The sequence below is a fragment of the Miniopterus natalensis genome, chromosome 4 (genome assembly GCF_054644295.1).
Source record: "Miniopterus natalensis isolate mMinNat1 chromosome 4, mMinNat1.hap1, whole genome shotgun sequence".
Lineage (NCBI taxonomy): Eukaryota > Metazoa > Chordata > Mammalia > Chiroptera > Miniopteridae > Miniopterus > Miniopterus natalensis.
The window spans coordinates 4585824-4608712 of record NC_142084.1 but is presented as its reverse complement, the minus strand read 5'-3'; the positions used below and the strand labels follow the sequence as shown (position 1 = coordinate 4608712).

At 51.6% G+C, this 22889-nt stretch overlaps 1 protein-coding gene across 1 annotated transcript in view; it reads left to right on the top strand.

Annotated features, from left to right (window-relative positions):
* Nucleotides 1-19147, top strand: part of LOC107527843 (N-deacetylase and N-sulfotransferase 4) — a 141922-nt gene extending 122775 nt beyond the window's left edge. Inside the window, exons 7-13 of the mRNA XM_016200707.2 lie at nt 1756-1852; nt 6067-6190; nt 7900-8074; nt 10930-11100; nt 11976-12085; nt 16269-16371; nt 19028-19147. Of these exons, the coding sequence (XP_016056193.1) occupies nt 1756-1852; nt 6067-6190; nt 7900-8074; nt 10930-11100; nt 11976-12085; nt 16269-16371; nt 19028-19147 (900 nt within the window). The remainder of the gene's footprint in view (nt 1-1755; nt 1853-6066; nt 6191-7899; nt 8075-10929; nt 11101-11975; nt 12086-16268; nt 16372-19027) is intronic.
* The last annotated feature ends 3742 nt before the right edge of the window (nt 19148-22889 follow it).

Sequence of the window (22889 nt, the reverse complement as noted above, 5' to 3'; positions counted from 1 at the left end):
GCTCTGGAACTTCGCTGGTGGGCCTCCACCTCCGAGGGCTTGTGTCCACTGAGGCAGCCGAGTAATCTCCACGCATTACCCACTGTGTCCAGCTAGCATCACCTCGCCGACACGCAGGCCAGGAACTTCCCGGGTGTGAAGGTGACCCAGGACCTTTCAGGCTATTTAAGGACATGGACAAGAATTAGCTTGAAAAATTGTTCTTGAAAAAATATTATTTTAAGGAAAAAATATATTTAAATAACAATTTTCCCTTTGGTGCTTCTTGCCATCTTTAAAAAATAAGACAAAGCTTTAAAACAAGAAGGGAAGAGACTAAACAAATGAAGTAATGGCTATTCGAAGGACACGAGGGTTGGCAGGCACTGTTTCACTGAGCCGTGGAAGGTCACCGTCGTGAGCCTTTCTTCCCTCAGCCCCCACTTTCATTAAGGGAGTTATGCTGGGAGCGGGAATGGACTGTGACCCAGAAGCCTCTGGTCTGCAGAACCTGCGTTTGACAAAAATGGTCAAAAAAATCATAATTAAAACTGATTTGACAAGTTTTACCTTGAAAAAATATTTGTCAAAAAACACAAAAAAGTTTGTTCAAAAAATACACTTGATAAGTGGAAAATTAATGTGAGAATATTTGATCTCTAATATCTAGACATTTCAGTATGAAAAAAATTGAACTGAAATATTCCCCTTTGATAGAATTTACTCTGAGCTTAGCCCCACTTAGAGAAAGCTCTCCCCCTGCTAGAAGCACAGTGGCCAGAGGACTCGCGGCTGGTGTCAGCCCTGCACGCTCACGAGCCACGAAGCACCTCTGGAAAGGACTGCTGGCACCTTCATGGAAAAGTCAGAGTCAGGTCACACTGAACACGGTCACTCTTTGAGGTCTCCGGACGTGGGACGGCAGGGAGGCCCGGCCGAGCAACCAAGTAAAGGAAGCCAGTGTGAACCGTGGGTCACTTAACGTCACATTAAATATGTGGACTAAAAAATGGGATTGTTTTAATGCCCGGCATACGGTTTTGAGAATTGTGTGAACCTGAGCTTTGAATATGATTATTTTTGAGTTGCCAGTAGAATGAAGCCCGTGTGCCCTTCACTGACTATTTCAACACTGAGCTCTCGTCATTTAAGGGCCCCTGTAATTCTCAGGAGTGTCGTGGTCGGGTGATGGCCGTGGGTCCTGCCACGGAATGGGGTGGAGCAGGAGGGAAGGTCGAGGTAGAAAGCTGGTCCATGGAGACGCAGGGTTGGCGCTTCCTCGCCATCACCGCCCGCAGTGGCACAGGAGGGAGGGGCACGGCAGCTCCGCCATCACTCCAGGTGCCATCGGCTCGCGGGCTGGGTGACACCGTGGACCAGCAGGGTCAGCGTCAAGTTCGCAAGTGTGAGGAGAGGAGAGGAGACCAAGCCTGGAGTTCAGGGCTGCCCCCCAGCCTCCGGGGGAAGGGGAAAGATTAGGGCAGAGTGCGGATATCCCAGAAAGTGCGGCCAAGCCAGGTGCAGGCGAGGGCGGGCGCGGTACCCAGGCGGGAACAGACCTGAGGGCTGGGCCCGGCGGCGGGAGCCCGGCCACGCCAGAGGCGGGTGACCACGGGCAGACCTGCTGGAAGGGAGCCTCTGGAATCGGAGAAGCAGGACGGGAACGGGGTCTGATCCCAGGCCGGGGTCCAGGCTGCGTCCCTCCTGTCCTCTGAGCATCCCGACGATGGGCCAGGCGGTCTTGCTCCGGAGCTTCATCACTCTTCCTCTTTGCAGAACCCCTGTGACGACAGGCGGCACAAGGACATCTGGTCCAGGGAGAAGACGTGCGACCACTTACCAAAATTCCTCGTCATCGGGCCACAGAAAACAGGTGAGACGCGCCCCGGCGCTGCTGGCATCTTCTCTGCCATGGGCCGTGCTCTCGGTGCGGTGCGGGGCCGGCTCTGCGCCGTGAAGGAGCCGACGCCCAGGCCCCCGGCCGCTGCGCCTCCTGCCCGCCGCCGGCTTTACGCCGAGGCCCGGGTGCTGCCTGGGAACCAGCTCGGGGACTGGAGTTTTAACGATCGGTTTTAAAACTTTGCACAGAGGTCAGATTTTTGACAAGTTTGAATTTATGTTCTGGTATCTGATTTTGAATTTCTGCTTTTTATGGCTTTGCCTAATTAATTCCTGGATTCAAGTATTTTAAAAAGAGCTTGATTCAAAGGGTGCTACACTGCGTGCGAGCGCTGAGGCGATCCTTGTCAGCCGCTGTCCTTGCCGCGAGGTGGACAGGCGGCCTGGTTGCTTCCTGAGGCCCCTGAGGTGCACCCGACCGCTTTCCCGCTGGGTCTCCTCGTTTCCCTCTTGCGCTGAAGGACAAGGGTGTGTGAGAGAGAACCTATTTCAGCAACTAGATGACACTTTCAATTAGAATATTTTATACTCTTCGTGATATGACAGCTTTATACATGGTGCTCACGTCCTGATTAATTAAAGTTTTTATTGAGGGGCTGTATTCAGAGTTCACTGCTTCAACGAGAAGAATTTTCATCAGACAAGCCCGGCCCAGGCGGAGGCGCCGGTGGCCCGAGTGAGCAGACCCCATAAAGGCTGCGGGGAATTTCCGGACTGTTAGGTATTGGTGTTGAAGTCTCTTCCTCCAGAAACATAAATTGTGTCACAAGAGTAAGTTGCACCTGCAGCTCACATTCCCAGACCTGTCACCTTTGCTGTTGTTTAAAATGTGCATTATGTCCCTGGCCAGGTAGCTCAGTTGATTAGAGCATCATCCTGATGCACCAAGGTCGCAGGTTCAACCCCGGTCAGGGCACATGCAGGAATCAACAATTGAATCCCTGAGTAGTTGAAACAACAAATCGGTGCTTCTCTCTCCCTCCTCTCTCAAATCAATAAATTTTTTAGAAATGCATTAATTTTCTACCCACTCCCTTGCAGTGGTGCTAACTCGGGAATGACTACTGAGAAAATAAACAGCCCCGTGCTGCAGCATTGTTACGGATTTGATTTAAAGGCGCGTCTCCTCCCATTTGTCACCGAGCGCTGTTACTGGCTAGTCCGCTGGAAAGCTGGTCAGCGAGGTTTCCTCCCTCCTGTTTGTGTTCGTGAAGACAGTAGCTTAAATATTTAGATTTTAATATTTGTCCTACCAGGATGGAAACGATAAAGGTTTTAGCTGGGGTGTGACTTTCCCGAGACAGACAAAGTGAAACAGGACAGCGATGCTCTCCATGCTGCGTGGATGTGGCCGTGATGACGTCAAGGCCTCAGGCACAGCCTCCCGGTCCCCGTCCTCCTTGCTGCTCAGTAGCAGAATCCTGCTCTGCTGAGGCCATGGGTCACCCGGAGCGTGGGCGCACGTAAAGGCCAAGGGCCTAGCCTCCACCCAGAGCCCTTAAACCGCTTGCCGTGGCTCCTGCGCACGTTGCCATAAACATGAGACGTGAAGCTGTTGTCTGGCCGCTGTTGCTGAGTCATGAGGTGACACTGGCCAGAGGCGCACCCCACTTCTCCGTGGCTGGGCCTTGGGAGGGGCCTGGCAGTGGAAGGTGCTCCGGGCTGGGCTCAGTGAGGTTCTAGTCCGCTGAGGTCCTTGCACAGAGAGGCCCCTTCCCGATTCCGGGCCAGACTGTGATGTGACCAGGGTGGGAGAGGATTTCCTTCCTGAAGAGCTGAAGTTAGCGCAGTGATTCTAAGCACAGCTCGCTGGCCCGAGCTCCTCCAGGAGGTTGGCTGTGTCTCCCTGGTCAGAAACAATTTCTCAAGACGACCAGCTTCTCTGACAATACTAAAAGGAGGTTGATTGTGTGTAAAGTTTACAACATCTTCCGAGGTCTGAGGATTTACCATTTCCTCCGCAAAGTGCTTACACCAGACACTGGATGATAGTGGATGTCAGGACAGGTGGAAACCCGGTGGGTGACTGCACAGGCCACATGTTGAGGCCGGGACCGGGGTGGACGGTGTTGTCTGAGTGTCCAGCCACATTCATGTCTCTGCTTCTGTCATAGCCTCGATGTCCCTCCTGTTCCTGGAGCATTCAAGGGGCTTAGAACACACAGGCTTTGGCTTTCTGGGTACAAGGGAGACCTGGGCACAGTCCTGTGACCATCGGGGTGACAGAACATTTGTACCTGCTCCTGGGAGAGGTTATAAAAGTGCTCATCTTGCTATATTCAGCAAGAATTCAAAAATATTTCCTTGTCTTTGCCCTAGATCTATCTATTCTCAACATCTCAGGGATATTAAACTTTCACTACTCTCAGCTCTCTTGTGTGTCTCAAAAATCAATCAACCTTTCTCTCACATTCACATGCACGGACACACATGCATGCACATGCACACACAGGGGCCCATGCACAGACACACACAGGACAAATGCACACAGTCACACGTGTAGCACACATGCACACACACGTGCTTCATTCTCATCACCAGGTAAACCTTTTTCTGTAGCTTTCATCCTAAAACATACTCCGAAAGAACCTGCCTGGAGTCCCTGTTCCCTCCCAGCTGCCACTCGGCCTCTCCCTGGAACAGCCGTCCTCTCACCTGCTCTCCTTGCTGGAGGCCTGTTATTTTCAGTCACGAGCCAGATCAGTTCTCCACGCTGCTGTTACCCTCACAACCTTCATGTCTGCATCTGTCAGTGTGTTCAAGAAAGCCCTCCTGCTCGGTCCTCCGGGCCACTAATTCAGTTCTTAGCTTGTTCGGACTCCTTAGATACCTTTATATTAAGTTTATATGATTTTATTTCATATTTGTTCCTTTTTAAAGTCATTTTGAATTGTAATTAGATCTCCTCAAGGGCATTCATTAATTGGTGCTCTCCTGTGCCACCAGGAGCCACCCACCTGCATGTCTTACTGTCTTCCCTCCTTGGTGGCCGGTCCCCTTAGACCCATGGTTACCCTGATTTAACTACTCCCGCCTCCTGTCCACCTGGGTGGGTGCACAGAGCTTGGAGGCTTGAGATGGGGCCCGAGCTCCTTAACACTGAGGCCCAATAGCCTTGGCTCCTATGAGCTGGGATGTATTAGAACAAAAATGCCAATTCTCTTGTGCCCCTCTTGCTCCCAGACCCTCAGCTGCCATCCTTGTGGTCCTGCCAGCCCAGCCATGTAGCCCATCTTGGCTCTCCAGGGACTGTGAATCCAGCAAAGTCTCCAGATCCCACGTGTTACCAAGGGACAGCCTCCTCCAGTGGGCAGCTTGGTCTGGAGAGCCGTGCGGACTGGCACTCTGTGATCCTTTCTGCCGTAGCCTCAGTCTCACCTCAGTCAGATGCAGCTGAGGTTCAGAAACTGCCTCCTGCCCTGTGTCCTATTAGGGGCCCATTGGTCAGTCTGTCCAGCTCCGTCATCAGACTGATTGCCTGCCTCATCCTGCCAAGGCAGGGTGCTCAAGTGGCCATCTTTCCAGAATTTTTCCCCGTTTTAACCTTTTGGAAACACTTATGTTTCTAAGGTACAACCTTAGGAAAAGCACTTCCTCCCGAGAGCCCTCCCTGACTTCCCACACCACCCGCTTCCTCGCGTGTTGAAAGCTCTCTGCTCTTCTCTCATCATGGGGCTGCCTCCCTGTGCTGTAAGCGACCCACGTCCACACTCTTCCAGCTCAGGGAGGCCAGTGAAGGTGTTTCTGATCACAACTTGTCACCCGTCTTTACTGCAGGGATGTGCACAGAGTAGTAGCAGTCACCACCTGCTGAATAGTCTGATTTTATTTAATCGGCCTGAACGTAATATTCACCGGGGACCCAGCAGGGTCGGGTGCAGTGCTGGACGCCCGTATGCTGTAGCCCCTCGCCCGGCCCAGGAGGGAGCTGAGCTCCCAATTTCTGACGTGCTCCCTGGGCTGTACATCGGCCTGTTCACTTTGCCTAGTGCTGACATTAGATCGAGGGTTGAGGCCGATAGAGCCGTGAAGACTAATAAAAAACACTTAGGTTGTCATCACATGAAAAATATCTCTGATTTGAAGGAAATTACTTTGACTCTTTAAAGAACTGAATATTTCTTTTGGGGCAGAAATCCTGCTGAAATAATATTCCTCTCTCCTTTCATCGCCCCCTTTCCCGGCCAGGAACAACGGCCCTGTACCTGTTTCTCCTGATGCACCCGTCCATCGTCGGCAGCCTGCCCAGCCCCCGGACCTTTGAGGAGGTGCAGTTTTTTAATGGAAACAACTACCACAAGGGGATAGACTGGTGAGGAGCCCCCAGCACACCCTTCAGCGCGCGCACACACGCAGCCGAGCGGCCACGGGGCGCACGTGGCATCCGCACCACACACCACATCTTACGCTCGAGTCCACCGCAGTGGATTAGAAATTAACTTCTAGGACGACCTTTACTACAAGGCAGGAATGTGCCTAATCAGTGTGGCCTGGAGTTGGATTTGGATGGTGCCATGATTATACTTTTCTGGTAAATTAATATAGTAGAATAAAGAGGATTGTGGAATATTTTTCATGAGAATTATTCATAAGGATATTTAAAATTCTCCTTAAGCATATTATTATTCCATTGTGCCTAGAATTTTTTTAACTAGATACATAATTTGTCTTCAGAGTGATGCCTGAGGAAACACATAAGCCAGGAGGTGGTTTTATTTTGCACGCTGTGACATGTATCTTCATTAGCCACAGGGACTGTGAAGGTTGTACTATGATGTAAGCTGACATTTGTCATGGCAGTAACAGAGCAGTCCCAAAGCCATATTAATGCTAGTCACACAAGTGTGTAAAAGGAATATTACTTTGCATTTAATAAACTGTGAAAATATATCAAATCACAACATTTTTCCTGAACTGAAATAGAGTAAACCTGGCATTGGAATGGGTCTGCTCTCTGGGGCTTTTCCTAGCTCTGTCCCAATTTTCTAGAGATTACGGTGCTGGTGTTCAGGGCACCTGTCCCCTGGGAACAGTCTCCTCAGTGCTCCCCTGTGGCGTGGAATTGCCGTCACTGTCACCCAGGAACCTGTCCTGTCGGAGCATCTGGGACTAGAGTGGGGCCGGGGGGGAACGGATCCACCTCCCCCTCAGTGGAGACGCGTCCCCTCACACCTAGGCCCACACTATCCATCCTGCTGGCAAGTTACTAAAAGCAGAGCTGCGACTGTGTCTGTGACCTAAATGGAACGCAGGGTGTTAGCAGGAATGTGGGGGAAGCTTTCATCCCTTCACGCTGGGGAAACATAACAAACGTCAGAGAGGGGCAGGAGTCCTCCAGGCACCTTCACATTCCCCACTGCTCCGTTTCATTCCAGCACATGCGGGGTGAAGGCAGTGCTGAGCTGGGGAGGGTTGCTCCGTAATTAAAGCCTGAATTAACCTCTGAAAACACTGATTCCGTGATGTACAGGCAGGGGAACATTCCCAGGGCCACCGATCCATGGGCAGGACACTCCTTGGTTACCCAGACAGACAGCGGCTCCCACGCTCACAGTGCAGGGCCCACCACAGAGCAGACACTCAGGGGTTACGGAGGAGCCGGGCCCCTTCTGCTCGGCGCCTACAGCTCCTGACTCACGTCTCCCTCTTGTGGGCTTTAACCTGAGTGTAAGGAGTTTGCAAACATAAATTTTCTGTTTTAAAATATTTGCTAGGCAACCTGGTGTCCTTTGCTGTCTGCCAAGGGTAAGCTTGATGTTTCTGGATTTGGCATTTGATAGCACAGAACAGCATCTAAATCTAATGGATTTTCCTCTGCTCCTAACAGCCCACCTGCCCGCCCTACTCCTTCCCCTGGAAGGTTCATCGAACAAGGCGGAGTGTGTAGAATAGCCAGTATTTGAAGTTATAACACCAAGGATCAGAAGCTGGTCGAAGTGAATGTAAAAATGTACAAGTTATTTTATAGCCCTAGTGAGGCAGGGGAATATTACACTTCAGGTTGCCTTTCTCTGCCTTCAGGTATATGGACTTTTTCCCAACGCCATCCAACATCACCAGCGACTTTCTGTTTGAAAAGAGCGCTAACTACTTCCACTCAGAAGAGGCACCCAGGCGAGCTGCCTCCCTGGTCCCCAAGGCCAAGATCATCACCATCCTCATCGACCCCTCTGACAGGGCATACTCCTGGTACCAGGTAAGGGGCAGGAGGGCGGTGGAAGCGGTGGTCACGGTTTCAACGTGAGCGGTGGAGGTGGCGCAGTGACAGCAGGTGGAATACGGGGGGTAGGAAATACCAGGAAATGCTCAGGACTGAAATCAACAGAACCCTGGTGCAAACAGGGTCGGGCGAGTGAGATCCCCCACCTGGGCCACCGACGGGGACTCGATGCAGCAGGTCCTCGGTCAGGTGGCTTTGCTCGGTGTCTCTTCATTGGCGCGTGGACGCGATGAGCGGGGCCTAACTTGCGTGCGTCAGCCTGCGGGACACCAGTTCTTCCTATGTTGTGTGGCCACAGTTCCAAAACCTATTGGTTGTCACTTTCTGTGTCCCTGTGAAGAGAGAGTCACGGTGTGGGGTGGGGAGGCCCCCGCGTGGCCAGGTGGAGATGGTGATAAGGAATCACAGTCGGCGTCATACTGAGTGGAGCCGGTAGAGCTGGGACAGTCCCCGCTGGAGACAGAGTCGGGATCAGAGGCAGAAGCCAGGAGACGGGAAGGTCTGGGACAGAGAAACTGCAGCGACTGCAGTGGCCTCTCCTTGCTTTAAGAAGCTGAGGGTGAGTTCGCCTGATGCAAAAGAGGACAATTTGGGGGGCAGCTGTTTGAGAGGAAGGGAGATGGAGTTGCCAGAGGAGCGCAGAGCTGCCGGCAGCGACGAGGCCTTGGAAGTCGGGGCGTTGCGCTGACTGTGGTAACGCGCTGCGTACGAACCGGGATCCCCGCGCCGCAGTGCGTTTCGTATGTTTATGGGTGCAGGGAGCAATGCCCAAATGAAGACAGGGAATTTTTAAAGAACATAGCAAGATAATTGGTCACGTAACTTTTCGCTTCATTCTTTTCTTAGCTTTTCATTATTTTCAGTAAACACATATCACCCAGAACAAATAACGAGGGACAGTCTCAGAAGAGAACTGCACTGCCAGTTGGGGTTGTGAATGGTTGGGGCCCAGGTAACACGCTGGATGTGGAGGGAGATGCAGAATTTAGAATTAGAACCTGGGAGTCAGTGTCTCCTTCAAAATACAATAATGTGCTGGTCTCACTTCATGAAAATTCATATGGCAAAGCAAGAGAAACTTGCTCCTTAAAAGCACCGACACTCAGCCCTCAGGAAAAGTTCCGAGTGCAAAGGCGGGGCCAGTGGGGCACACGCTGCTAGCGGGAGACGGGGTCACCACTCACACCGGGTCCAAGGAACGTCTTTCTCACAGGTTCCACCATCTCAGTGGAAGAGAACCTGCACCTGCTCCTCAAGTAAATTCTGTACACAAACACGTTTGAAAGGAATTATTTTTGTCATAACCCTTTCTGTTGCCACACTGCTAAGAATAGGGTTCCCAGACTCCCCACGTTTCTCAGCTGGTCCTGTCCACTCAGTGGATGCCGTGAGCCCGACCCTAAGCGGCATAATTCAGAAGCCCCTTGAGTCTCATCTGCCCCTGCAGTTTGCGCCCCACGTTCTTATAATGGGCTTCGCAGAGGAGCGTCCTGATATTTTTCTATAAAACATGTCCCTTTGTGACTTCTGGCCATATTTTATGCTAATCTTCTTAGTTGCAGGAAATGAAGGACAGCTGGTGCTGAACTGGTATAAATCTGCGGAGCAGGTTAAGCACAGCATTGACGTGCACACAGTGTGCTTGTGTTTCTCTGCCGAGCTGTGTAGTTTCCACACGTTCTGTTAAGTAAGCGCGGCCTCTGCACTCGGCACAGCGTCTGCGCAGACCCTCGGCAGCCTCTCTAACACTGGCCGCTTCCTAAGCCCCTTCACTTTGCCTGTGTTTTGAGCTCATGTATGACACCTGCTATCACAGTTGTGTTGCGTCCCAATGTGCTTCCCCCCTTCTACCGCAGCAAGTCTTCTCCATTGGACACCTCCGGAATGAACACACCCTCGCCCGCCCTCAGCCCCCCACGCACACCTACGGCAGCACCCTCGTTCTCTTAGTTCCGTGGTGGTGATTTTTTCCTGCTTACCGAAACCTCGCTCATTAGGTGTTAGCTCAAAAGCTTCAACCACTGACCCAGATCCCTGGCAAATACCACGTACCTCTAGTCAAATGTGGACATTAGGACACCTGTTGGTCTATTGTCTCCCTGAGGAATGTCAACCCCTTTGAAGACAGGGCCCGTGTCCAGCTTTCTGACCTCCCGATTCTGCGCGGTTCTCTGATGCTTGTGAATTGCACTCGCTCATTCACCCTCCTGTGGCTCCTGAGCTTGAGCAGCAGTGGCCAGATGGCTGGAGGAGAGATTGGTGCTGAGACACAGTCATGCAGCAGTGCTGGGGAATTAGCAGGCGTAGGTGGAGACCCTTAATAGATAAAGGAAGGACCGTGGGAGCATGGACAGGAACTCGACACCTGGACAAGCATCAGGGACAGGTGTCTGCCCCTCTGTCCGCGTTGCCCTGCCACACAGGGATGTGGGACAAGTGCCAGAACCCACAGAGGCAGCTGCGACAAAACCACGAGTTCAGTGACATGTGAGCCTCCTCCTGCCAACCTAAATCCTTCTCAACAGGGTGCTCTGTCTGGCCCCCGACATCCTCATCAGATCCATAAGCAAACTCCTGCGCTCAGTTCCTTGCCCCGCACCCAAACATTTTAGATTTGCAGACAGCCAGAGCTTGTCTGCACACTGCCTGGTGCATGTGGAAGGCGTTGCTTTGAATCAGCACCATGACCCGGGTTTCAGCACTTTCACCATAGTTTTTATTACTTCTATGAAATGAAAGAGGCACACACACATACACACATCAGGCATGCACGCATGTCAACTGTGCCACCTCAGAGGAGACTAATTGTACAACCGACTTCTCTATTGAAGCATCAGCGGTCACATGAAGACCCAGCCGCCCTGAGGTTCAATTTCTATGAAGTGATTACAATGGGGCAGTGGGCCCCACCCGACCTGAAGACTCTGCAGAGACGATGCCTAGTGCCGGGGTGGTACGCGGTCCACATAGAACGGTGGCTGGCTCACTTTGCGACCTCTCAGGTAAGGTCCTGAAATGATTGCTCTTTTTATATATTATGTCATGATTGTGTTGCACTGACAAACAGAAAGTGGGAATTAGCATGGCCACAGACAGTGATTCATAACCAGAGAAAATTGCACCTAAGGGAGAAAGGTGGGTTTTTGCAGGTTTAAGGTCAATCAAAGCATTAAAAGGGGGTCAGCAGCATAAAACACGTTCTTGGGATCTTCCTATTGACAGTGGCTGGTCCCAAAGGGTCGGTCCTCACACAGGGGACTCCATGGGTCACGGGCAACCACTCCCATCTGTGAGCAGAGTGGCCAGCCCGACGCCAGGCTGATGGCACACAAACACATGCCCCTACCCGAGCGCGCCTGTCCCCAGAGCTGGGAAGCAGCAGCTCTGCACTAGATCGTCACAGCGGGAGGTGTTCTAGCTGCTCTAGGAATGTGGGGCAGAGCAGAAATGCTCCTCATTCCAGGTCTGGGCAGGACCGGGACCTGAGCTCCCTGTCGGGGTTTATAAGGAGAACAGAGGGTGGCTTCCACCCACACACCCACTGCGGCTAAGCCCTGGGCTCCAGGTTAGCGCATGGAGGCTCTCAGGCTGGATCATTGTCTGAATGCACAGCAGACAGAGAATCACGTTTCTACTGAACCACTAAATCAAGAGAGTGTCTGTTTATTTCAGATTTACAATCAAGTTACTTAAGGGTTATAGGTAATGCCTCTAGCAAATCTTAACTGTTGTTCGTTTGGAGACACCAGAATAGTAAACATTCATTGTATTCTGTGTAGCGCATATTTTCTTACTGATGTCATCCAGGGTCAGGGGAGACAGCACAGCCTACTTTCTAGCTCTGTTCTTCATGCAGCAACTATTTCTGACTTTGCAGTTGCTCATTGTTGATGGACAGCAGCTGAGATCTGACCCAGCTACTGTGATGGATGAAGTCCAGAAGTTTCTGGGAGTGACTCCTCATTATAATTACTCCGAAGCACTTACGTGAGTCTGTTCCCATGCCTGCCTGCATCTCCATTACTTGCCGTCATAAATTATCCCCGGTGGCATGTATACAGCATCATTAACCAGCTATGAATTTACATCACCATTCGACTCAGGAGCACTCAGGGCGCATCCTCATTGCTCACAGAGCTTCCCCTGCGGCACTGTGTATCCCAAGGTGCCTTTTTGTGAGCTTTTCCCAGCAGAGGTTTGGTTAAGTCCACTTTTCACGTGCCCACCCCATGCAGAAGGTGTCCCAGGAATGCAGGTTGCAAAGGCGAAAAGATCTAGTCTCTTCCCCCGAGCGGATTACGGGTCCGGATACAGCTCTGGTGGCATCATGAGGTCCGTGACAGTGAGCATGATTTTGGACAGAGTGGGGAAAGGGTTACATTCTGTTTATTCTGTATTAATGTAATTAGGTAACCAGATCAGATATAATCAGGCGTAATGTCTAGCAATCTGTTGTTGGGTGACAGGCCATCCCCAGACCTACCAGCCAATAACCACGGCCACTTTATTGACTCGTGGATTCTGTGGGCTGGGAGTTGAGACAGCTTGTCTCTGCTCATAATACCTGGGGCCACAACTGGGAAGATGTGGGCATGTGGGTGTGACCTGAATGTCTGGGGACTGGAGTCTTCTGGAGGCTACTTTTTCAATGCACAGGTCTTTCTCCTCCTTGGTTAAATTTATTCCTAATCATTTCACTCCTTTTGATACAATTGTAAATGGGGTTGTTTTCTTGAGCTCTTTCCAGCGGTCCATCGTTTGTGTATAGAAATGCCACAGGCTTCTATTCTGCAACTTCGTGGTGTTTTGTAGTCATATTAATTCGCGAGTCTCAGACCAGCCTGCATCCCTGGAGCAAATCCCACTCGACCCGGGTGTGTGATCCTTCATGTCTTGCAGGATTTGGGGGAATTTCTGCATCCGCGTTCTCCAGGGACATTGGCCTGGAATTTTGTTTCTCTTGGTGGAGCCCTTTCTGGTCTTGGTACCAGGATGACGCTGGCGTTATAGTGTGTTCCGAAGCCTTCCCTCCTCTCAGGGTTTGGGAGAGTTTGAGAAGGATCGGTGTCTTCTTTCAATGCGGGCAGAGTGCGTCAGAGAAGCCTCCTGGCCCGGGGCCTTTCTGCTGTGAATTAAGTCCACTCGAGGTCCCTGAGGTCCCCTAGGTACCTTCACTTTTTTCAGTTCTTGTTCGTGTGCTGCCCTCTCGTGTGAGCTCACTGCTCTGTCTCCTGATCATCAGCCCCTTCTCCTGCTCCCCTGTCTGCTGGGCGCCCCTCCGGTCACCTCAGGGCGATGGCCAGGGTGCATTTTCCTTCCCTAGGAGGCTGCCTGCCTGTCCTTCCCGTTGGTGGAGGCTCCGTTCACCATTTCCAGGTCCCTTGCAGAGGGACGTGTCTCTGGGAGGAGGTGAGTCCAGGACCTTGGCCACCTTGAACCCAACTCCTCCTTCACGTCTCCCTCACCTCTGCCTCCTGGTTGGGGACAGATCAGAGGCCGAGTTCAGCGGGAGGACACCTCACTGTGAGGAGTGACGTGTCGGGGGAGTGGTCCAAGGGAGCCAGGGCCTCCTCTGACCTCACCTTGCAGGTCACGGGGCGTCACTGACGCCACGCTCTGTTGACTGCACCCAAGTCACACAGACCGGATCCAGGGGAGGAAGGTGCACTCCACTCAAAAGGACTGTGGGAGACATCACCGCAGTCACCTTGGGAAACTAAAACCATGTCCTTGCAGAATTAAAGATGGAAAAAATGTAAACAAGCAAAACAACGCACAGAAACAAACCTTCAGGAAGCCAGGACACGTTTGGAAAGTGTGTGTACTTAACTCCCCCACGCAGGCTGAAACGGAGCCTATTCGATTAGACAAAGTTCTAACAAGCCTGATGATACGATTTCCCAGTCCCCGGCCGCTGGGAGTCGGCAATTAGGCCATTAGAGAGGGCAGCAGATGGGCAGCAGAAGCAGCGATAAGATCGGGCTGTTCCTCGTGCTGGGAAACAGCCCTAACGAAGTTTCCACCTGCGCATGGAGCCCCCACCGCAAGGCAGCCCTGGGACTGAGGGCACCGAGGGCACCGAGCGCCGCTGACTCCTGGCCCAAAAACATCACTGATGCGGGCGCGGCCCCCTGCCTCCCAGCATAACTTAGGGAATGGTTCCTAAATGCTACAAGTACTTGTTTATGGTTCAGTAAACCGCCAAAGTTCTGCTTTGAAAGAAGAGATTACAAACAAGTACAAAATATATGGTTTCTAGCACGCCCCACCCTCAAAAAAATTAATAACCACGGCGATGTTCCATGTAACGAGAGAACGCGCGTGGCAAACGGTTCCTGTCCTAACAGCTGCCTGACCATCTGCGAGAGGCCGGCATCTTCATTCACAGCCCCGTGCCCACCGAACCCAGCCGGGGGCCGCGCGCCCGTCGCCTGGAGGAATAAGTGCCCTCCTCAGACTCAGGCTGCAGGGCGTCGCCGCTGCAACAACCGAGACCAGGACAGCGAACACCGTGGCTGCAGGCTGACACCCGATCTGAAGAAGGCCCGTCGATTCCAGAAGGTCCTCCTTGCGCGGGTGGTGCGAGCTCCGTCTCAGCAGCTGCTGTGGCGGCAAGGGGCCCGCGCGCCTGAGAGCGGGGGCGCTCTGGCCTCAGGTGCGAGGCTTTGCTGCCAGAGGGGCCTTTGCCTTAATGCAGTTCAAGGGCCCCACCCTGCTGCAGGGGTGCTCTGGGGGCACCCAGGCGGCAGCCGCTCCCCCCTCGCTCTGCACGGCCGCCCCAAGTGATGCCCCTGGGAGGTTAAGGAGACTCGGGCGGGACTGGCACAGGCAAGGGGCACCCTGAAAAGCCCAGGTGCGAAATGGCTCTGTCTTCTCTTGTGTCCCTTGAAGTATTTAATTTTAATTGATGACACGGACTAGGACAAGCTGGACCACAAGGATCACGTCCCAGTAACGGGCTGGGCAGGGAACTGTGAGGAGAATTTCCCTCTCCCCCAAACGCGCTCACGGGCGGGCGGCGAGCGCAGGTGCGCCAGTGTCACGCGGTGCGCCCAGGGCAACGAAACGCTCGGCAGCTAATGGACTTATGTCCCAGCCAATTATGCCCCATCCTCTGAAACAGCTGCTGAGCAACAAAATGCATGGCTTCCCGGTGTTTCGTGCGTGCGGCAAGTCCCAGAGCCACAAATTTAAAATTCCCGTCCTGTTTGGTTCTTGCTTTCATTTTTCCTGTCTTGTTAGCCCTAAACAGACACTCATTTTGAATCGCCTCAGCTCTGAGTTTAAACAAATGAAGTGGACACACCTCTTTTCTTTTGTAACTTTGCGCAGCGTGGGAGCAAAACCATGCTACAGTTTTAAGAGCGCAGGGACCCGAGCTACCTGCGGGGATCACCCGCCTTCGGCAAAAGAAGGGAAGTTCCCTAGCCTTCCACTCGCCCTCTGTACAACCCGCGCCCCACGCTGTCCCCAAACTAGAACACAGTATATTTTACACTTTTAATTTTCTCCTTGAAAGCTACAAACATTTTGAACTATAAAAAAATAATATTTTCCAAATTAGACTGTTTAGTTCATGTTTATATTCACAGAACTGTATTTATATTACATTCAGTCACTTTAATATACTGGATGAGACAAAAGTAGGTTTACAGCTGTCTGTATGGAAAATAACACAATCACTAATAAATACTGATAAAAGAATAATCTGTGTTTCGAGTACTCACTACTGTAAACCTCCTTTTGCTCCACCCTGCATATCCTGACTGATTGCAGAGAAACCTATTAATACATTTAGGCAGGAAAATCACGGTAATAGTAAATAAATATTCCGAAGGTCCTTCGCGATGGTTGTAGTTTTGATGATCTTGCCTTCATCATTTATGGCTGAATAAGTAAAACATGAAACTTAATAATTTTAACATAAGATTGGACTGAATAATCATGTTTTTTCACCACAGTACAAATATTCTAGAATATGTAATAGCAGTTTATTTTTATCTCAGACTCTGAAGTCAGTTCAATAAACATGTACAGACGTGAATTAAATACCTGGAGGCAATGAGTGTGCTGGGGCGTTGGCCCCGCTGGCGAGGCTTTCTCACCCAGGCCCTGTGTCGCCTGCAACCTTTCATTCTTCACTCTCGCTTCTATGCTTGGTCTTTTGTAGGTTTGATCCCCAAAAGGGCTTTTGGTGTCAGCTGCTGGAAGGAGGAAAGACCAAATGCCTTGGAAAGAGCAAAGGACGGAAGTACCCCCCCATGGACCCCGAGGTAAGGGGTCCTGGTTTTGGAATAGTGTGGCACAGCCCCCGCAGCCCTGTCCGAGCAGAGCGAGGGAGAACCACCCGCCTCCCTCCTCCGCTCCCCTTTGCTGGCAGCAGATTCATGTATTTAGAAGACAGACAGACAGACAAGACCGTGATCTACAGATATCTGTAGACACTGTTTGCCATCCAGGTGCAATTAGAGCATAAGTACCCCTGGACAGTAACGCTTCCCAGACGTGTAAAGTACTCACATGGTCACTGGCCAGGAGCTGTGGATAAATGTGTGAGCATTATAGTTACATATGAGACGCACGTACCGAGTGCCGAGGCTGTGCGTGGGGCTGAGCCTACAGCACAGGACGGGGGGCTTCTCCCATACACCAGGCAGTGCTCGGATGTCCCACATCCACCCACTGTGGCACCATCATCCCACAGGTAGAGGGCTCGGTCCCACAAGGCGCCCTCCCCCAAGCCCCACTTCGGAGGCCTGCATAGTCCGATTGTCACCTGTGCTTCTGGCCCCTGGCTGTAAGTCAGGTTCCCACGACCCCTCCTTGGGTTTGATTAATTCACTAGAGTGGCTCACAGAAATCAGAGAAACCCGCTACTCACTAGCTCACCAGTTTTTTATCAAAGGATGTCACTCAGGAATGGCCGGATGGGAGAGGAGCCCAGGCAGCGGGGGGGAAGGGGCACAGAGCTCCCGTGCCCCCCAGGTGCCCCACCCCTCTTCACCTCCCGCACTCACGAGCCGGAAGCTCCCGGGACCCCTCCTTTGGGATCCGTGGCGGCTCCATTCCGCAGGCAGGACCGATTAACTCACTGGCTGTGGCGATCGCCCCCCACCCCTCTGCCCTCCCAGATGGCAGGGGTGGGCCTGGAAGTTCCTGCTTTCTAATCACATGGGTGGTTCTCCCAGCCACCAGCCCCACCCTTGGGTGTCAACCAAAAGCCACCTCATAACATAACAAAAGACAACTTTGTCTCTCTCACCCGGGAAATTCCAAGAGTTTCAGGAGCTCTGTGCATAAATAGGACTAAGACCACACATACTGTATGTTTCTTATTCTGTCGCAGTATCAGAGAGGGGCCAGGACGGAACCGTCAAGCCCCCGCTTTACTGGGGGAGGGTAAACTGGCTATGACCACTGTTTCTTGTTTGTTTGTTTTGTTTTAAATATGTCTTTATTGATATCAGAGGGAGGAAGGGAGAGGGGGAGAGAGAGAAACAGCAAAGACGAGAAGGTCGTCACTGACCGGCTGCCTCCTGCACACCCTCAACTGGGGATGGAGCCCGCAACCCGGGCCTGTGCCCTGACCGGGAATCAAACGCGATCTCCTGGATCCTAGGTCAGTGCTCAGCCTCCGAGCCACGCCAGCCGGGCTGACCACTTGTTTATAAGACACACGAAGCCGTCCAATCTACAGAGGGGCAGGGAAGTGAGTGTCTCGGCGGGAGAGCAGGTCTGAGGAGGCTTCGCTGGGATTGGGAAGCAGCGGGCGGGCGAGCCAGGCCATGCGCACCTCTCCCGCTGCAAGGCGGCAAGGGAGGGACAGAGCGATGGGGGCATTGCTATGGAAACGGGGACCACGAGGTCCTCAAGCTAGAACTTTGAACTGGAGAATTTCAAAAGGGTTTCTGAAATCACTTTAACCCACAAGACATCAGCATAAGGTCCCCACTACTTCTGAGCATCCATCAGGAAAGTGAAGTGTTTACAGTCTGGTCCGGGGAAGAGACGTGAGAATTACCTGGTGGCTGGAGCTTTCCACAGGAGACACACAAGCCGCTCAGGGAGTTTTATGAAGAGAGACTCATTTGTGCTAAAATCTTGGGAAGGGCTTAAGAGGGGTGATGTACCTTCGACAGGCAGCAACAAGCTGTGGGTGGGTGGTCCCTGTACTTAACGAGAATGCGCATCGCCAGGCTTCCATCACAGCCGACCGGGGTGTAGTGCGAGGTGAGTGCCGCTAGAGAGAAACCCAAGTGCAGACTTACTGTTTTCCAGAAATAAAAGAAAACATACACTAAGGCCATGGGTGTATGTGGTCATCCTTGCTTATGCTATGACCAGTCACCGAGTGAGGACCAAGCCCCTGGCCTGACCAGGAAGAGCAGAGCCTCGAGGAGCATCATATAATCACCTTTTCCACGAGACCCTATAATGTTTTGAAGTAGAATGCTCGTGATGATTTTTCCAAAATCTGTTTTGGTCCTGAATATAGATAGACAATATTTTTGTGATGTTACATGTTAATTCTTTAATCGTGAATTTTGGTTTTTATGCTACGGCCCAATTTTACAGAAAGTGACCACATTTAATGGAAACGTGTGTCTGCCTAGCTGACGTCTATAGAGTTGGTACCAAATCTGGCCCATACCCCGCTTCCTTTAGTACCAGACCCCATCTCTCAGTGTTTCCCCCACCTGGACATCACCAACCCCACACTGCACGAGGCCTCTTGGTGTCTGAGCCACGGCCAAGCTACACTTCTGCCAGATGTTTTCAAAAGGTAGAAATGAGTGAAATCTGAGGAGATGTAGAAAGAATCACATACTGACAGCTGCCTGAACTGTAAAGCTTCTTGAGGAATAGATTGCACAGTCCCGTCGAGCCAGCAGTGACTCCTTCAGTGTCCTCTCTCCCTCTGCTTCTCAGTCTAGAACCTTCCTGTCCAGCTACTACCGAGACCACAACGTGGAGCTCTCCAAGCTGCTGCACAAACTCGGGCAGCCCCTGCCGGCCTGGCTGCGGCAAGAGCTGCAGAAGGTGAGGTAGGGCCGGCACAGGCCAGGCCCGCCACGCGCCCATCGCCGTGAAACCAGACCGTGAGCCCCACCGCCCGTGTTCCTCAGCGCGTGCTCGTCGGAGAGGACTGTGTGAATAAGCCCCCTGTCTTTTCATGAAAGGAAACCTCTATGTGCACGCAGTGGAGCTGCCAGCATCGGCCCTGGGGGCGCTTCAGGGAACACTGTGGGGCATTTCCTAGTTCCAGGGTGGGGATCCCCGCACCACCCTGTTCCTCTGTTAACCACGAGGTTTCAGAAATCTTTGTGACCAAGAACCTGAGTCTGTGCAAGTGACAAGTCAGAGTCTTGGAGAGAGATAGGCCCGAGGTTGTAAAGAGGTCAGTGGTGAGGCAGGGTCTCAATCAAGGGCTTCCATCTCCCCTCCTTCCTCTGTTGTGGGAGAGACTGACCGTTCGTGCTCTGCCCCGAGCAACCGTCGTGATCGTGTGAGCCCACGGGCATTTCCCAGCCACGCCTCTCCATCGGCGCCCTTGGCTTGCTGAAAAGTAAAGCTGTAGCCTCCCGTGTCTGTCTGTCTGTCTTCCTCTGTGGGAGGGACCGGCTGCGAGTCCCTGCAGCGCATGGCATCCTGGGTGGTTCCAACAACATCTGTCTGAGATTTGGGGGAAAGTGAGGAGAGTGCAGACTGTAATCTTAGCTAGTGTGTGCAAGGCTGTCTCCACGTGGGTCCCAGCCCACCACCCATCCCATCAATGCAGGCATCTCCACCTCGACAGTGACGCAGGACCTGTGTACTGCGTCACTGTCCATGGGGAACGACGCTATTGAAAAGCTATGGGATGAAGCACCATGTGTTTACAGGTCCAGGGGCCCTCGCGCCTTCCACGCAGCTCACAGCTCTGACGTTGCGTTTATTGCTTCACTAGTTTCTCCAGTTTATGTTCTAATTTCTTTTTTTCTGGAGCTAGAAGTTAAGGTGGCTTTTCTTTCCAAATGGGATGGACATCAGATATATTTATATGAGATGAGAGATATTGTCCATGTTAAGCAACATTCACCGAATTCAAAGTGCAGCTCATCACCAGATTTTTAAAGATTATGACTCATTTTACATACTTTCTCATTTCCTTTTCTAAAGGGTGTAACAGTGGCCTTCACCCACGCACAGTACCTGAGAGCACAAGTCCCCCAAGTTCAACCGCTCTGTTCCCTGTTCATGTGAATCAGTGAGTGCGTTTTTCTTACTAAGACCAACAGCGGACACAACAAAATAAACTCTAACCATATAATTCACCTTCATCTCACAGTAAACTGCTTAGAGGGATGCTGGGCTCTGAGAAAACATGATAAATCAGGAAATTTTTCAGTTGTAAGAATATCCTGATTTTTCTCAATGTTTACCCACTGGCTACTTCAGAATTACAAACTCACAGATCAATGTATGTAGTTCTTTAAAATTCTAAATAAATTCCATCTCCCCGTCAGCAATGACATACTTCTCTAAATTTTAAAGAGCTTCCTAAAATCTTTAAGCAAGCCAGTGTCTTCTCCTTTTTCCTTCCCTCCCTTGTTCCAGTTGTCTCACAAATCTAGTCACTGTTACTCCACGCTGACAGACAGGGGCGGCGTTTAATGATAAGCCGACATCGTAATATAGTACTTGTTTATCAAACACCAGCCTCTAAAACTTTGCCCAGCTGGGGTGGATCAGTGGTTGATGGAGCATCAACTTATGAACCAGGAGGTCACAGGTTCGATTCCTGGTCAGGGCACATGCCCCGGTGCTGGGCTCGATCCCCAGTAAGGGGCGCGCAGGAGGCAGCCAGGCAATGACTCTCTCATTGATGTTTTGCTCCCTCTCCCTCTCCCTTCCTCTCTCTGAAATCAATAAAGATATATTTAATAAATAAATAAAAATTATATTACAAATCTCTCTCAGAACCAAATTTTATTTGTATTAAAACAATGACCCAAAGAAAATGAGGTAAGCACCGAGGAGGAACGCTAGTGAGAAAATGTATTCTCCTACAAAATACAGAGCAGTCAGAGCTGTTCATTCACTAACAGCTGACTCTCCTCAGTTTCAACAAACCCGCTTCCATGAGCTCACGTCGTTTCGTGCTTCTACCAGGATATGAGAGGCCTGTTCACCATGAGTACTGACTTTTTAATTACACCAACAACTGTCACTGGAATGCTGTCCTCAAAGCCTGTTTGCGGCGCTTGGATCCCGTATCGGCCACCTGCTCACTGGAGGTCCTGCAACAGCTCGCTGGCCAATGATTTCAAAAAGGAAAGCCTGGCCGCCTGCCCGTGGCCTTGCCTGGGCGGCAGGGGCACAGCTCAGCGCAGGGACGTGCCTGAGGAATTCTGCTCACACGCGCCGGCGGGCGTTTTCCGTGGGGCAGTGGGTGGGCAGGAAGGGCAGAGAGAGCTGTGGCACCAGGGTCGTCGGTTCTCACGTATTCAGAATAAACGCTGCTGCGGCCTGGCCGCTGGAGGGATGGTTTCTCCTCTGCACCCAAGGCTTTGCTTGGCAGGTGGATGTTTTCCTCTCCTTCCCCTTTGTTCATTGTGCAAATGCTCCATGAATCCCACACACATGGCTCGTGTCACCGGCAGGGGACTCGGGGGGTCGGGTCTCATCGGCTCTGCCTCTCACCAGCTGTGCGGCCGTGGGCAGTTTGTGGGACTTGCGGAACCAGTGCCCTTATCTAATAACATAGAGACTATAAAGTGTCCGTCGTCAGGCGACCTATTTAGATGACTCAGCAGGGCCGGTGTGGTCCTGCTGAGTCATGTTCTCTGCAGAAACAACGTATAAGGCACACACCACTGTCCCTTCCTGTGGATCTTAAACCACAGCTAATCATGATCAAAATGGGAAACTGTCTTCCTGTCACTATCCAGAAGTAAACTTCTGCCCCTGCTGTTGCTCAGGCCACAGCAGACAGTGCCACCATCGCTCTGTGGGGTCACTGTCCCCTCCACCCCGTCCATTCCTAGACCTCCCGGGCACCTTCTCCGCAGAGCTCTCTCTCCCTCGCCTCACAACCCAGCTGACTGCATGGGGGCCGTTGGGTGAACGTGCAACTTCCTCAAACCAGAGGGAAGTCACGAAACTTGACGAACCCCTGCATCTGATGACAAATCCACACCTGAAGACCCAACCTATGTAAGAACCACAAGAAAATTTCTCTGAATTCCCCACAGGTCTTTATCTCTGAATTCACCTACTTTCTAGTAAGATCTCCTTTCCACAAATGAAATATCTTATTATATTTCAATATACGGTTTTCTATTTTATCTACTGATATCAAACATTATTTTTCTTGCATTTATCATTGCAAATGCACAGTACTTCCAGCCTGAGGTAACACATTTATACAAATAATTTCCATTAAAAAAATTTGACTGTTGTCTAAAAATCTTATATAACACCAAAGCCTGGCCCGTGTTGTGCTCAGTGAAATGGGTCCTCCACCGTCTCCACTCACTCTCCATTCCAGCCCTAGAACTTGTATCCATTGCTCAGGATGGCAGAACCAGTGACATCAAAATCTGTGTCCTAGCCCCAAATCCATTCCTGAGTCCCAGATGTGCTGCTCATCCATCTTACTCTGTGCAGCCCATCTAGACACCTGCCGACCCTGAACCCGTGTCCTCGGTGGAGCTCTTCTCACTCAGTGGAGCTCCTGCTGCCCCTCAAGCCCCCTTCTGTTCAGAACACCCCCCCAGACCCAGTGCTTGGTCCCCTGGGAGCCCCTGGC